Consider the following 15,816-nt stretch of genomic DNA (forward strand, 5'->3'; position numbering starts at 1 on the left):
ACTCTGCATCAGCTCATACTACCTAGAATTCTCTGCAATTATCTCGTCCTTATTTATCGTTCAGTCTTCTATCACATTCACATGCAACAACTTGTTCAGCCATTTCCCAACTCATGGGTATCCCCTGGAAGGGAAATCCCCTTAAGAATGTAGTAATCCTTTAGGATCAGGCAACTTGCTCTGCTTGAGCATTTCTCCTTATCTTATACTACCCTCCCTCATAAGCTCCCCTCTCCCTATGCCTACTAGTTTCCCTGTTGAGTTCGATGTATTTCTACATAACCAAGTTGTGTAGATGATTGAGGTTCTTATGATGCCTGCCCACACACTCCAATTAGAAGGAAAAGCAAATTCCAAACCTTTCTTGCTCCTTTTTATACCAATATGCTATTTTACCCCTTCCCCTCTTACAGCCCTCAGAACTGAACCTATCCACTACTACTTTTTTTTTTTTAACTTGCTTAACTCCATTAATGAAGACGTTAAGGTTCTGAAGGGACACTTGTTTCTTTTCTATATATTAGAATCTTAGGATTACATCACTGTACAGCTCCTTCCAACTGCTCAAATAACTTTTATCTTTCTCGGTTTTTCTGGCCTCTTGCGTGTTTGTATTTCAACGTTCCTACTTGGCTCTGGTCTTCTCATCCAAAGTGCTTGAGAATCCTCCGTTCCATTCAAGGTCTACTTTTTCCCCTGTAGGATTATACTCATTTAGGAAGGCTAAGGTATTCTTGATCACATTCCCATTGTCTTTTCTTTTTTGGAATATTATATCCAAAGATCTCCTTTCACTTTCTGTAGAAGCTGTCAGGTCTTGTGTGATCCTTATTGTAGTTCCTTGGTACTTGAACTACTTTTTTTCTGTGTGCATTTTATTTTTCCTTTGATGCTGGAACACTGAATTTCAGCTGTAACACTCCTAGACCTTTGAGGTTTCTTTTAGGAAATGATCAATTCTATCTTCACTTTACCCTTTGATTCTGTTAGCTCTGGACAGTTTTCATTTATGACTTTAAATATAGTGTCCAGACTCTTTTTTTTGGGGGGGGGGAGGTAGTGTGTGTAAATCTTGGTATTCAGGGAATCTGATGATTCTTATCTCTTTGACCTGTTTTCCACTACAGTTGTTTCTGTTATCAGATTTCTTACATTTTCTTCTATTTTTTCAGTCTCTTGATTTTGCCTTAATATTTCTTGTTGTCTCACAGAATCGTTGATTTGTTTGGTCTAATTTTTATAGGGAGTCCATTACTTGGTTTATATCTTTTCCTTCTAATCTACTTGTTCTCCTAATTTTGTCATTGAGGATTTCATTTCATTTTTTATCTCTTGCTTCATTTCTTCTAGATATCCATGTAATCCTTGTGGAAAATTCACGTTTTCCTTTGAAAGTCCTTTCATGGAGTTAGCATTCTTCTTTTGGGAGAATCTCTACAATCACACTGATTTTTGATATTGGCCTGCATCTCCTTTGGCTCGCTTATCTCTCCCTGAGGCTTTTCGTCAGGGCCAGGCTCTTCCCCCCGTGCGCTTTTGGGTGGAGGGGTTAGTCCTTGGTGTCCTGGATTCCCCTCTTCCCAGGCTGTTAGGCCCTTTTAGCTCTTTGAGATTCAGAATGTTGGATCCTCAGCATCCTTTCTGGTATCTCAGGATAGAGTACTAGGGACCTTGTCTGAGTAGTGCTCGGACTAGTCATGGCTGCTCTGTGGGGCTTACAAGGAGAGCTGGGTAGCCTGCTTAAGTTCAGGCAGCCAGGCTGGCCAGAAGTTACGTGTACATTCATGATTTGATTCCCGTCTGTCTTTCCTAGCAGATTCCCTTTCACATATCTTTAATCTCTATCTTCTGGCTCCCTGCTACTATCCCCACCCCACCACCTCTCCCATTCTTAAAAAAGCCATCCTCTCCCCTGAACCCACCATCTCATCTAGGTATTGCCCCATTCCTTCTCTCTTCCTTGGCTTTTGAGAAGGCAGTCTACAGTCGGGACTTCTATCTCCTTTCCCATCACTTTCTTTTTTTAAAAACCTTTGCAGTCTGGCAAATGATTTCATCATTCAGGTAAAATTGCTCTTAACAGTATTCTCTTAACTGTGAAATTTAATGTTTTTTTTTTTTTATCTCAGTCCTTATTCTTGACCTCTCTGCAGCAGGTAGCACTAGATAACACTCTTCCTCTCTCAATTTTGGTGACCCTAGGTTTCTCTCAAGGCTCTGTCCTGAGCCCTTTTCACTCTCACTTGGAGATCTCCTCAGCTCCCACTAGTTCAAGCAGCATTTCTAGGTAGGTAAGGTTCCCCTAGCTACAGATTCTCTCCCCATTCTCTCTCCTGAGCTCCAGTCCTGGACTACTCATGGCCCTCTGGACATCTCAAACTCAAGTCTCCTAACCCAGTCTTTTGCCTTAGCTTCCAGACCTCTGCCTCTTGGCTCCCTTCGAGACTAAGCTCTAATTCCAACCTATTCAGGGGCCTCAGTCTCCCCTTCTAAGACTGCCTTCTGCGTTTGTCTTGTCATTTACGTGCAATCTCCTTTCCTAGAATATGAACTCCCGAGGGCAGGGACTATTTTTGTCCTTTTATAAAATTTCCACGGCTTAGCCCAGTACCTGGGACCCATAGTAAATTTAATAAATGCCTACTGATTGACAACCACAGGAGCCCCACTTTCCTCAGCTTAAAATTTGCACTGCTAAATCAGTAGGGTTGTTGAGAAAGTACTTTGTAAATTCTAAAGAATATCCTGCAGCTGGTAGAGAGTTCTTAGCAGCCTTCCCAATTCTCTACCACTCCTCTCCAAACTCCCACCTTTCTACTTCCATCCTAGTCCAGGACTGCATTACTTTTCACCCAGCCTTCCTTCCTCTAGTCTTTTATAACAGTGCCTTCCCTTAGTCTATCAACATGTTTGTCTTTAAAAAAAAGAGCCGAATCACTTCTGTTTTTGAGCTACCTATTACCGAATGTGTTAAATTTAGTCTACACAATCTGGCTTCGGAACACCTTTCCTACCGTATCTCAAACTGCTTTCCTTCGTGTTACCAAATTCCAAACTTAGGATTTCCCATTCTTACTTTGCCTTTTCCCACCTCTACTTTTGTTTATCATCCCCAATGCCTGGACCACACTCAGACACTACCCTTCCCCCCATGAATTTTAAAATTCCTTTTGACCCCCAACTCTGGAGCCATTTTCTCCATAAAACCTTCTCTGCTTCCCACCAGCTAGAAGTGATAACTCTGCCACCTCCAATTTCTCAGGGCATTTTGCCTGGACCTGTCCTTTGCATTTATTACATTTATCCCTTACTTATTCATGTAACATACCACATCCTCTCTCATGTAAACTCTGTGAGGACAGGGAATGTTTTATTTCACCTGTCTACCCAGGCCCCAGCACAAGATTTTGCTGGACAGAATGGAGTCTAACCTGCGGCAGAGGGAAATACTGCAGGGATCTGTGGGAGAGAAAAAAGACGTCTCGTCTGACTATCAGCCACCAACTCTGACTATGTTATTGTGCCGAGCTTGAAGACTGGGCTATGATGACCCTCTAGTTTATTTGGTTACAATGAAGTCTGTTTTAGAAGCATGAAGTCTCTGAAACAGACAGGCTAAGGATGTCTCACTACTGGTTTGGCCAGAAGAAAAAGCACCTGCTTTAAAACGGCAGCCACACATCGAGGGGTCAGAGTAACTGCTGAAGGCTCCAGCACCAAGGCAGCCTTGGTTAGTGAGTGATGACATCAAAACACATTTCTGGTCTTTGTCTTCTCTGCGCAGATGGCTGTTTCCTTTCACAGTGAAAACATTTAATGAGATCTCATTAAAAGGTAAGCACTATAGCAGTTCACCTTAAAGAGCAGAACAATAAAAATATATGTTATCATGAAAGGCAATGTGGTCCAGCAGATAGAGAAGTCTGACCTTAGAATGAGGAAGTTTTGGGAGCATAATGACTAGCTGGGGGAGCCTGGGCAAGTCACGCTTCCTTGTACTCCAGACAATTGGATAAGTAAGGTACAGAAAAGTTGATTTTCATCAGTGGAGGGAACTTTCACTTGGGGAGTTCCCTATACTGCAGATGAACTCACACGTCAACAGTAGCAAAAAATGATTAGCAAATGCCTGTTGCTGTTAATTTATCACATTTTCACAGGTTTTAGATTTGGAAGGGATGGGTCACCTCTAACCCTCTCATTTTACAGATCAGGAAACTGAGGCCCAGGTTAATTGACCTGACTGTCTTTAGGCAGTAAGTGGTTTCTGAATCTAAATCTAATGCTCCTCATACTACATGACATTACTTCTTAACAGAGCAGAAAATCTGTAAGATCAGAGTCGTATTCCCCCAACATCTGAAAACACAGTCTGGCAATCCTCTCAAAGGGGCCATTCATTTTTTTTTTTTTTTTGCCTATGACAAAAATGATCATTTTTATTTTTCTCTGCAGGAAAGAATCCTACCATTTTTCCTGGCAACTCATTTTAATGGCCATGAGACTATCAGGCAATGTTTTATCTAACCTAAGTCCTTTGTATTGCAACTTAATCCCATTTCTTCTTCCTCCATGGTGAAGGTTATTACATGTCCCCCAAAGCAATCTCTTCACGTGAAGCCATTCAAGTTTGTCTAAAAAGACTGAATTTCTATTCTTACAGGTCAATAGCATTCACAATTCAACCAAGGAGTTCCTTTGGTTTGGCAACAAGATTGCAACTCTTTTTTTGGGTCAAGAAAAATCATTTCCCCTTTGCTTACTTTGTACATTTCCCGAGTAAGGAGGGGTAGACTATAGTTTTCTGGTTTCTCTGTTTTCACGATACATTCCCTCCTGAGACTGGGGGTACACGAAAAGATAGCTCCAAACATTTTGCTGCTCATTATATTTAATAGTTTTTAAAGCCTCCAACTTTTTTTGGATATCAAGGAATCACATGGACTTTGCAAAGTGATATGAAAAGGAAGAACTGGTTGAATTTTACCAATGCTAACAGTTTCCTTTAAAAATTGTTGCTGTAGATACACCAAAGCCACACATTCTCATCCATATGTGAGTGGCGTACTTCACCTGCTACAGCACTATTTTTTATGGATAACATGCTCTTTTTACCCTAGAACTGAATTTTAGCTTCTCTTCTACTTTGAATTACAACCTCTACTTAGGCCTGTGTTTCACATTCTCTTACAGCCCCAGGCTGGGTTAGGAATCTCCTGACTGCCGGCTCCTGTGGCAGCAGTGCTGGGCACGCTGGGTCAAGTCTCACTAGGCCAGCACCAATCAGCGCGCAGCACCAGTGGGTCGTGGTGGGCCTTCTTTCTCATTTGCTATGTCCTCCTGTACGACGGGCACTCCCGAGGCCAGACTCCGAGTCTTCGTCTTTGTGATCACATTTCAGGAGCCATTACATCGTTGAAACTAAATTCTGTCAACAAAATCTTAATGGAGCCATCAGACCTGATTAATCTAAATCACTTTGCAAACTCCATTTTTATTTGGAATAAAAAGCTTCAGATGAACAAAATGATGGTACATACATATTAAGACTGGTTACCACTTTAAACCCTTTTGATACAGAGGTAAAGATAAACCAACCATGACTTAACCAGGTCTGAAAACGTTTAAGCTGAAAAGTCACCAACACCAATTTTGAGATTTTGCACAGGTACTGTTTTTGTTTTTCTCTTGAAGGGGAAGGGGTTTGTGTGTGTGTATGTGTGTGAGATGCAATTAATGGCTTTCAACCAGTTAACTGAAAATACATACACTATTTTAATCTATATTCTTACTTTGCATATAAACCCAATTTTCTCCCATACATACTTGCACTTTAAAAATATTACAATGCTGTTTAGGCCAACATATTTTCCACAGCCATACAAACCAGAGGTTCTAAAAACCACAGTAAAATGTGTGGTTATTTTATTATTTTTTTAATCACTTGAATTAGAAAAAAAATTTTTTTTGGTTAGGTATGAAATTCTAGACTGCAGACCTCAAATTCTATCTCCTAAATTTCTACTGACATTCTCCACAGAAATACACAGAAAGACATGATTCTAAAATAAATACACAGTTAAAACAAAACAAAACAAACAAAACTTGATCGGGCCCACACGTAGCCTCAATGGCACTGCTCTGCATGACCTTAAAGGAGACCCAGGGTTGATTTGGTTAGTTCTTACAGTGACAATGAAGCTGGTAAAGGGGTTGAAACAGGAGTGCTCCCAGCTTCTAATGCCTTCGATAACAGCAACCATTCCACTGGCTGAAATAAGTGTTTTTAATAGACTCCCAAAAGGAGTCTTATCCAGGCCCCAAATAAAATAAAAGTAAAACAAACTTAAAAAATAAATAAATAACTTAACTAAAATTAATTCCAGGCTCTTTGGTGTAATTTTGTTAATGTCTAGGAATAAAAGAATCCGATTTTAATATACAGTCCATGATGGTGGTTGGATGGCTCAGATAAACAGAGAACTAGGACATGTTCATTATCTGATTCAGTTCAATGTCTTAATCTTTGTGGTGAAAACAGCAAAAACTCTAGTCACTGAGATGTATTCTAACAAGACAGCAACATAAATTTTTTAAAAAAGTGTTTGAAATTACTTAGAAATACTTGATGAAGATTTAGATCCAGTGGTTGACTACGGCAGTTATGACGGCCTACTGTACTTAAGTATATATAGAGACAAAAGAGTTTCTCTGTTCTACAGTCATGATTTAATAAGAATGGCATTTAGACATTGGGGTAATTAATGCCTACTAGAAAAAAATAGGAGTTTTTCTGGGGTTATATGATAAAACCACTCTCAAAAACACAAATACCCCCCTCCCCCCCAAAGTGATGTGATGTAGTCTATAGCAGCATGTGAAAGCTTTGTCCAGCTGCCTGGGCATTTTCCTGGATAGATGCTCTAAAGGTAAGCTGCCACCTGAAGAATGTTCACTATAAGGTTAGACAGGGAATGAAGTATTTCTAAACTTATGTGTATGGGATCTGTGTGGCCTTTCAGAAAGCATTTTCTTAAATAGTGATTTTCCCCCAGCGCTAAATGCACTTATTACCCCCTGAAATTCAAAAATTTAAGCTAATATTAAAAATATTTCTGAAACAGAAAAGTTGCAGCTCATAAGTTTTTGGCTGAAAATGTGTAGCAAGTCCTAAATGGTAGGAAGTTACAACCTTGAAACTTGGGAGAAAAAAATGCCACGCATAGGAATGAAAAATGGAGGGGGGGGCAGGGAAAGGATTGTGAGTAACTGATTCTCATAATTTCACTTTCAGTGTAGGTATCAACTATTACACACTGCTGTATTTTATTTTTAAAGCAAGGGTTTTATGTTTTAAAAACCACCTCCATCTACCATAACACTCCAGTGTGAACAAATGCTTTTTAACATATGGATTTGAAAACTTCACAGGAGCTAACAGAAGATGTGGAGACAAACTGTGAATTCTTTTTAAACAGCTGAAAATGTTCTATGCATTCACCTGTTAAGACTCAACAAGATTATGTATGTCTTTGTAAAGGTCAATTACTACCCAGACATTTAACGAAGCACAAGAAAATATGCTTGCTGTACTGGACTGGTCTAGGGCAGAAGCACAAGCTTCAGAAGAATGCCCAGTGCCCCATTAAGCAGCTGCTGATCAGATTGAAGTCTCTACAAATCTGTTGAATCTCTAACATTTCTTCTTAAAAAAGCATTTTAATTCACCTGTAAGCAATGGTTTCTGCTGGAAGTGCCTTAAAACACACAGGCACGAGAACAGACATACCTTTTCTACAATGTAAACTAGGACTAACTTCACATTTCATTGTCATTTTAAACTAATTTGTAAACAGTTGTTTTTTCATGGTTTTTTTTTTGGTCTGTTTTTCTTTTATAAAAAAAAAAACCCAATGGTATCAGACTCATGGCAACAAGTAAAAAGATAACTCCATGTCTACACATACAACCAAATATGAAACTGGCTTTCAAACAAAGGAAACATATGCAAAAAAATCTTTGTGTATTTGATAAAGTCAACTTAATATAACAAAAACAAATTGAAATATGCTTATTAAAAGTGTCCTTATATAAAAATGGTCTTGCAATGTACAATAAAATGCAATAAAAATTATTGTTTTGTTATCCCCCCCAGTAACTAAAACAGCTATTGTTCCACAAAACTCTTTTATGTTTGTATCAAAGAAAGTAATTTATGCGATTAAACATTTTCTATGTTGTATGCTTGGCGAATGTTAAGGGTATCTCGAAGCATCAAGTCACGAAGGCGCCAGAGGGCATCTGCCATGGTGGTGTGGGCCCCTTTACTTTTCAGCCAGTGGGAAGGAAGGCGGCTTTCTTGTTCTTTTGATAGATGAACATCTCGTCTTCGGGCTGAGAAGTAAAACAGAGTGATCACCTAACCCTGGTTTTCATTTTCTTCAGGTTTACTACATTTATTAAAGCAGGGAACAAAGTTTGTGAACTTTCACTGTAGAATATTTCCAAACCCATTTTCTGTACCACTTGAGTTGGTGTCCATTACAGCAAACTCATTAATGTTCCTATCACCTGGCAGCTGTGTGATGAGGAGCAAGTTACAACCTCTGAGCCTCAGGAGCCTTGTCTGCGAAATGGGGGAAATCACAATTCACATTTCTATGCAATTTGAAGCTGACAAAAACAGTTTTTTTCTCATTGTTCTGAAAAGTAGGATAATTAAACTAAGGTTTACAGAGGTTAACCAACTTGTCCCAGGTCACACAGCTAGTAATTGTTGGAACTGGGAACTAAAGCCAGATCTCATAACTGAGTCCAACACTCTTTCTACTGCAACTTGTTCACTACCTGTCAAAACCCAAACTTTGGAGTGTTGTGCTAAGGAAAACATTTTGTAACCTTCTAAGTGCTACATAAATAGGTTATTATGATTCCCATTAATAATAGTAAAAAAATCAATGTAGTTCTGCACTATTTAAAAAACAAAGAGCTTGAATACTAAGTGAAGCTGATAATCTGATTATCTGTAGCAGTTATCACTTTAGGATTTCAAACTAATGGTGCTGTTCTATTCTAAGAGAGTGTAAGCTCCTGGAGGGTGAGTCCTGTGTTTTCATTTTGCCTTTCTTTGTACATCCAATGCCAACCAGAGTGCCTTGCACAGAGCAGGAAACAACTAACTGCTTGTCTGATTCTGAGGATTGGGGAAAAACACCTACTCAGCCTTCCCTTAAAACTTGGCAAGAAAGGAAGGATTAGCACATTCTCCTTGATTTAAGCTTCCTGGGTTCTCACTGTAGATCAGGTTAACGCTTTTATACTATGGTCAGTGACTCCTGAAGATACACACATACACATGGTAACATTCAATACAAAATGCAACACTAAAGTCAGGCAGAAAGAAAATTTCATTGTGCTGTGTAGTACTTACCTCACATCACGAAGTTCAAGGCCTGTAGCTGAAACGTTTTGGGATTTCTTTGTACTTTTCAGTGGTTAGTAAGTATTTAACCAAAAGTCATTGTATGAATGAATGCCTCTAAAATTTTAACACCAAAATATAAACTACCGATTCACATGCCGTATAAATTGCTTTGAAAGTGAAAATGCCACGAAATGAAAATGCCAAATCCAAGCAGGCATTAGCTTTGGCTGGTGGAGATTCTCTAGTCTTACCTGCAAGGGTCTGGTCCCACTTGCTAATACTGTTTGATTCAGCACTGAGCCCCTCAATGTATTTCAGGTAGGCCTCTGAGTGCAGAAGCCGTTGTGTCTTTGGTGGGGGAGAGACAAACATTGGCGTCGTCGGCTGCTGCATGACGGGCTGGCCTGCTGGATTCTGGCCGGGATATGGAGGTGGCGCTTGCTGGCCTGGGGGCCCAAGAATTCCCATCTGAAATGAGACATGACCAAGGAATGAGCATATCTGTCTTCACACAGAAGAAGGTTCAGCACACAGGGCACAAAGGCATGCACGCACTCAGATAGGCACAACTCTGAACATTGGGGAAACCAAACTAAGTGATTTACCTGTTGTCCATAAGGACTCCCTCCCGGTGCTGGAGGTCCTACAATGGGGGACACTCCTTGGCCCATCACACCTATATTTTAAAATGTAATTAACACAGTTAGAGGTTCACAGATTACAGGGACAGACAAATCACTCTTTGATAAGAGATTACAATATTTATACCATAAGTTCCTATGCCTTTTTGTTTTTATGGCTATGTCCACAATACAGTTGGTACAGCTTTATACAATATTGTTTAATTTTGAGGGATAGTAACTGAATCTGCCATTTCTGTGGTATAGGGAACTCTTGGTAAGGAAACTCCTTTCTGTGGATCTGGAATTGGGGTGAGCACTGTTTTTTCTTTTTTTTGCAATTGAAGTCTTCTGGAAGGCAGAGAGGTGGTGAAGTAGAAAGAACACCGGCCCTGGAGTCAGGAGGACCTGAGTTCAAATTTGGTCTCAGATACTTAATAGCTATGTGACCCTGGGCTAGCCACTTAACCCCGTTAAAAAAAAAATGTCTTCTAGAGTTGCCCAGAACACAGAGAAGTGAAGGGCCTTGTCCAAGGGTCCCCCAGCCAGTGTGTGTCAGAGATGGGGCTTGGACCCAGGTCTTCCTGGTTTTGAAGGCTCCTATTTCAATGAATAAAAAGAGTGACTTAAATTTGAACTTAAATATTTATGTTCTGAACCTTAATGAATGCTTAAAACCTTCACAAATCCTCAGAGTTTTTCCCCCAAGGGGATATGGCCCGAGGGAACCTTTATGTGTAAGGTGTCTTCTGTTTGACAGTACAACCCTCAGATCTAGGGTTTTAATACGTGCAGTAAGTAATGGGTGATACTGGCATTAAACTTAAGACTGTATAAAGTGCTAAAAGAGGAAGGAAATTATATATGGATGTGTAAGTGAAAAGTGCTACAGAAATCCAAAGTCATATCATCACTATTATTATTATTCAGCAGGGCACCCCAGTGGAATATGCAAAAATATACCAGAAGATGAAAATATTGGCTATATCATTATACCGGTATATAATTATAATGAGCACTGACTGGCACCGAAAATATTTGCGTCTTACATATTTGTGCTGTCACCAGGCATTAGGCAAAGCATTGTTGCTATGACTGAATATTCAAAATTACTAAGGGCCTGATAAAGGCAGACTTTGGGATACTGTTGTATTTATAACATCTATGGCAGTAATCTATTTTTTAAGCTCCTTTGGTGACCTTTCACCAGCAAGTCTTGTCTCACAGGTATCTGTTAACATTCTTGTCAATCTCAGTCCAGTTTTTCAGACTTGTTTCAATCCCTAACTCACCCACTGGCTTTTCTGAACGAACAAGGACTCAGTTCCTGTGAGAGCTCTCACTTTTGGTCCCTTAACCTGCTGCACAGATGGTGTTGCATGAGATTGTCTTTCCCTGGACATTCTTATTCTAATTCACCCTGTTTTACACTGAATGCAGATGTTTCTGCGGGGATGTAGGGAGGCCAACTTTCCTGTGATGTCACTGGCTAGATATTGTTTTCCGGTAGTATTTGGGGCTCTTTTTTGTTGTTTTGAGGCAAGAGAGAAAATAACTATGAGCTGACTTGAGGTTGCTTACATGAATCTGCCACAAATCTTGGCACAGACCATGCCAACGCCTACTGGACACCAGCATTGACTGTGCCATAGAAAGGCTTTGCAGGCTAAAGCAAAACCAATCCACTTTTTGCCTTCTGTTTCCTTGTCGCAGATATTCATGTTGCTGTTGCTAACATTCAAGGTGGTGGCCAGAGAACATGAGTTATCTCCATAGCACTTTAAATTTTGTGTGTATATGTCTCATATAAACTTGCTCATCTAGCACATTAAGAATCATGCTATTATTCTCATGAAAAGTCTTATTACATGTAAGAACCGTGACCTATTATTTTAAGTCTATATAAACATATCCGCTTTTAAAAAATTCGTTAAGGAGGGGCATTGGGAAGGGGAAGCGGCAGAGAAACCTTGACCACTGATCACAAAGTGTCTGCTTGTCACAGATGCTGGTGTTTTTGATAGTTTCTATTAGGATGTGGATAATTGGATAATCTGGATCAACTTAACAGCAGTTAACTACTGAATCCACGAGGCAGCTATAAGGTGTGGTTAAAAAGTAATGACATCAACTCTTCAGGCTACATGTGAAAATGGGCTACATAACTTCACACTGTTGGTACAGTTATACAGAATGAAACATCTCCATTCCTCTCTGGTAGCACTTCCCTAGCTTTCACTATTTTAATGACTCCTTTAACAACTCCCAGCCTTTTAAGTATCTTCAAGTATCCCTTTTTATTTAAAAGAAAAAGCTATAAATTTTTTTTCACCATCAGCACCCAATAGTTCTTGGGGATTCTGGCTTCTCTATAGATTTCAAGCTTTTAGTGTAAAAAGGCCCTAGGAGTCAGTACATCTGGATCACATATCCCACAAATGCTTAATGTCATCTCCTTAGAACTGTTTGGAGCTCAGTAACTCTCCCTGAGACTCCCCTTGAAGGTATGTCACTTAATTTTCCTAAAGCTTCAGGGAATCCTAATCTAAAGAGTGTGTGTGTGTGTGTGTGTGTGTGTGTGTGACAGAGAGAGAGAGAGAGAGAGAGATGAACATAGTAGATATTTAATAAAATTTCGCTATATTTAATGATCAGATTATTAGCTGAGTTTATAGCTTATAATTATACATAGTGGACTAACTTTATAGGGTAATAAACTTGAGCTGGAAGGGATCTCAGAAGCCCCCCTATCTTATGGATAATGAAACTGAGTCCTGGATGGTTAAGTGACTTGCCCAAGGTCATCCAAGTGGGATTTGAGAGCTAGTCCTCTGTTGAGAGGTGCCCAGCTGCCTCTGGATTCATTTGAAAGTCATAATTCTCAGAAGATAAAACAACCAGATGGCCAATCTTCCTGGGTCAGAAAGCAATTTATGTACTTTTCCTGTCACCTAATACTTCCAAAACATGCTCTTTGAATCTTTAGGAATTCTTGTAAAAAAGGTCAAGCTGAATAAAATCATTTTGGTATCATGTTGCTACCTAAGATGCTAACCAAGTGAGTCAGCACACAAGCTAGGGTATTCAGTTTGCTGGAATCAACTGAGCTAAATCCAGCTGGGACTCAGGATCTCCCTTTTCTCCATCCTTCAGCTTAATTAATATTCTTTCAATCTATTACAAAATGCTAATTGGAATTTCTGAGGCATTGCTATTTTCGGATGATTCCCCCCCCCCATTTCCTTTCACAATTGCCCCTCTCACAATCCATTTAGAAGGAGCAGACAAATAGGAGAGGGAAACGGTGACTTTCTTCTGTAGTTACTGAGAATAGCTCCTGTGAGATAAGAACTGCATCAGTAAAGAACTGCCATCAGAAAGCACCAAGTCCTTTCACAGAAATAAGGCTCTGGAGAATTTTGGTCATTGTACAGTCTTTCCTAGGCCAGCCCCTGGTAGGACACAGGTTTTAGATGAGTTTTTCCACTCTGCCCAGTTTCTGCTGGGCTTTGTACTGTGCTGCTCCTTTTAAATCAGATATTTTTATAGGGACATGCTCAGTATCTGCAGCAACATAACACTGATTTTCCTGATGGGTATTACTAGCATCTTCCTCAAGGGTGTCTGAAGAAAAAGGGGCAGGTATTCCCTAAAATACCTGGCAGTAAGAGGAAGATGAAAAAATGAAGATGAGATAATGAGTGAATGAGGATGATTTCTTACCCGGTGGTGGGATGCCTGGGATGCCTGGCATACCTGGCGGAAGGTGGTGGGGTGGGGGCACCCCAGGGTGAAGTGGCTGCATGCTGCCCATGCTAACAATGCCATCAACTGGCCCCTGCAAAGGTGGCAGGACTGGCGGATAGCCACCTATCATGCCTTAAAGGACACAACAAATTTCAAACATGCATCAATAACATGCAACATGATCTAAATAATTAAAAACAAAAAACCCCCCAAAAAAACACGTGCACTACTAATGAAAAGCACCTTTAGTACTGCATGATACAACAGCAATTAGTATCTTGCAATAATGAACAAAATAAAAAGTTATAAATATGAAATACACCTTTCTGGATGAATTAGTACTTAGTATATTATTATTTGTTGCTGTATGTTCATCCTGGGTGAAATACACTGTATATTCTTAGTTAAATATTAATAAAAATTAATAGTACCAGCCATACCAAGATCACTACTACTGCAAGCTGTTCATACATTGCAATCAGTTCTGCCAACTGCAGTCCAGATTAAACGGCATAATACTGACTTCACTCAACTCCATACGCGCCTGCATGGTGCTATCATGCATAAAAATGAGGGCCTGCCTACATGGTTATGAAGTACTCTGTGTCATGAAGCATGGTTTTTGCAGCATATAGCAAGGGTCCTACCCCAGGACAAGGTAAGGGTCAACTCTCACACCAGAAATTTACACCTGTCTAAATCACAAGACCTAATAATAATGAATTATTTCTCCTTAGACTTTAAATCGTGACAAATGAAATAAAACAAAAACCTAAATTGAAGCCCCAGGTAGCTGACTGCCCAATGATAAAAGCACTGGGAGAAATGGCTGGAGAGTGAGAACTCAGATGAATGGGGGGAAAGTTACAAGAAGCAGAAGTGACTCATAAGTGCCACTTCCAAGTTTATGCATGAACCTGTCATTTCGGCATTAAAGGAGAACATTTTAAATAAGGGAAAGGGCCTCTGGGGACAGAGGATTCCGTTCCTTTATTCACAATACTCATCTTTGTGTAAAGTATTTTCTGTTGGCTAGGGAAGAAGGTTAGTGAACAAAATATGAAAATATTTGGCAAGCAACAAGGATGAAGAGAAGAAAATGTCCTCAGAATGGCAAGGACTCACTTATAGCAAAGTCTTTAAGGAGACATAAAAAAAAAAAATCAACACTTTTTTTTTTCAGGTTGCCCAATCTCTCTTTTCTAGAATGATTAACACAATGTTAATAACGGACTCCAGAACATTCCCCACCCAATACCCTCGATTCCCCCAAATAAAGCCACCTACACACCATAGCCTCTTCTGCAAAAGTGAGGTTCAAGGGAGCCTGTAGCTAAGAACACTACTGCCAAACCTCATTCTTACAAAACAGTGCTATAGGTTTTTAAGTGTTTGTGGAAAGAATGAGTGGGAAATTCAAGCTTTTTAGAGTTTGACCAATCAGACAAATTCTTAAGAAATGAATGATAAATTTAAAGAGTCTTTTATAGCTATTAAATAACTCAAAATACTTATTACCAAGGACCAGGGTCAGTCAGGGCTCACAGAATTCACCTTGGCCAACTTTATCGGTTGGCCAAGGAAATCTTGAATTAGTTGAAATTGACTTAAATTAATGTAAGCAAATTCATTTAAATGGCAACATTTCGGAACTTTGTAAAGAATTTGAGTCTGAGTTGTATAATTTCAAAAATGCAAAGGCAGAAAAATAAAAGATTACTTAGGAGCAAGAAGAATCACTTTCTAAGAGGTGACACAATGCTACCACACTACCAGATGCTCCTTCTTGGACTAAGAAGATACTAATGTAAAGAGTGCTGTAAGGCTTTGCTTTCAATTACCTAAGCCCATCTGAATGCAAATTTCATGGGCTGCAACTAAAGAACTGTTTACAACTTAACTGAAATATATACGTGAAGCTTTTTCATTAAACTGTACTTTGGCATTTACTATCCCAGTCACATTTGTTCAAATGAGCTTTGGTGTTTGTAAGCAAAGCTAGTCCCAGGCAACAACAAATCCAAG

General features: G+C 39.6%; 1 protein-coding gene across 13 annotated transcripts in view; it reads right to left on the minus strand.

Annotated features, from left to right (window-relative positions):
- Positions 1–5,474: 5,474 nt before the first annotated feature.
- The window catches only part of PBRM1 (polybromo 1), a 121,654-nt gene continuing 111,312 nt past the window's right edge, over positions 5,475–15,816 (minus strand). For 10 of the 13 annotated variants that reach the window (XM_036737790.1, XM_036737788.1, XM_036737782.1 and 7 more), the window contains 4 exons: positions 13,768–13,923; positions 10,030–10,100; positions 9,676–9,892; positions 5,475–8,394 (listed from right to left, as the gene is read on the minus strand). In XM_036737790.1, the coding sequence (XP_036593685.1) occupies positions 8,222–8,394; positions 9,676–9,892; positions 10,030–10,100; positions 13,768–13,923 (617 nt within the window). In that variant the 3' untranslated portion in view covers positions 5,475–8,221. The remainder of the gene's footprint in view (positions 8,395–9,675; positions 9,893–10,029; positions 10,101–13,767; positions 13,924–15,816) is intronic. The other 3 variants (XM_036737791.1, XM_036737789.1, XM_036737785.1) reach the window with 1 other exon arrangement.

This window comes from Trichosurus vulpecula, chromosome 9 (assembly GCF_011100635.1).
Source record: "Trichosurus vulpecula isolate mTriVul1 chromosome 9, mTriVul1.pri, whole genome shotgun sequence".
In the NCBI taxonomy this organism is placed as follows: Eukaryota; Metazoa; Chordata; class Mammalia; order Diprotodontia; family Phalangeridae; genus Trichosurus; species Trichosurus vulpecula.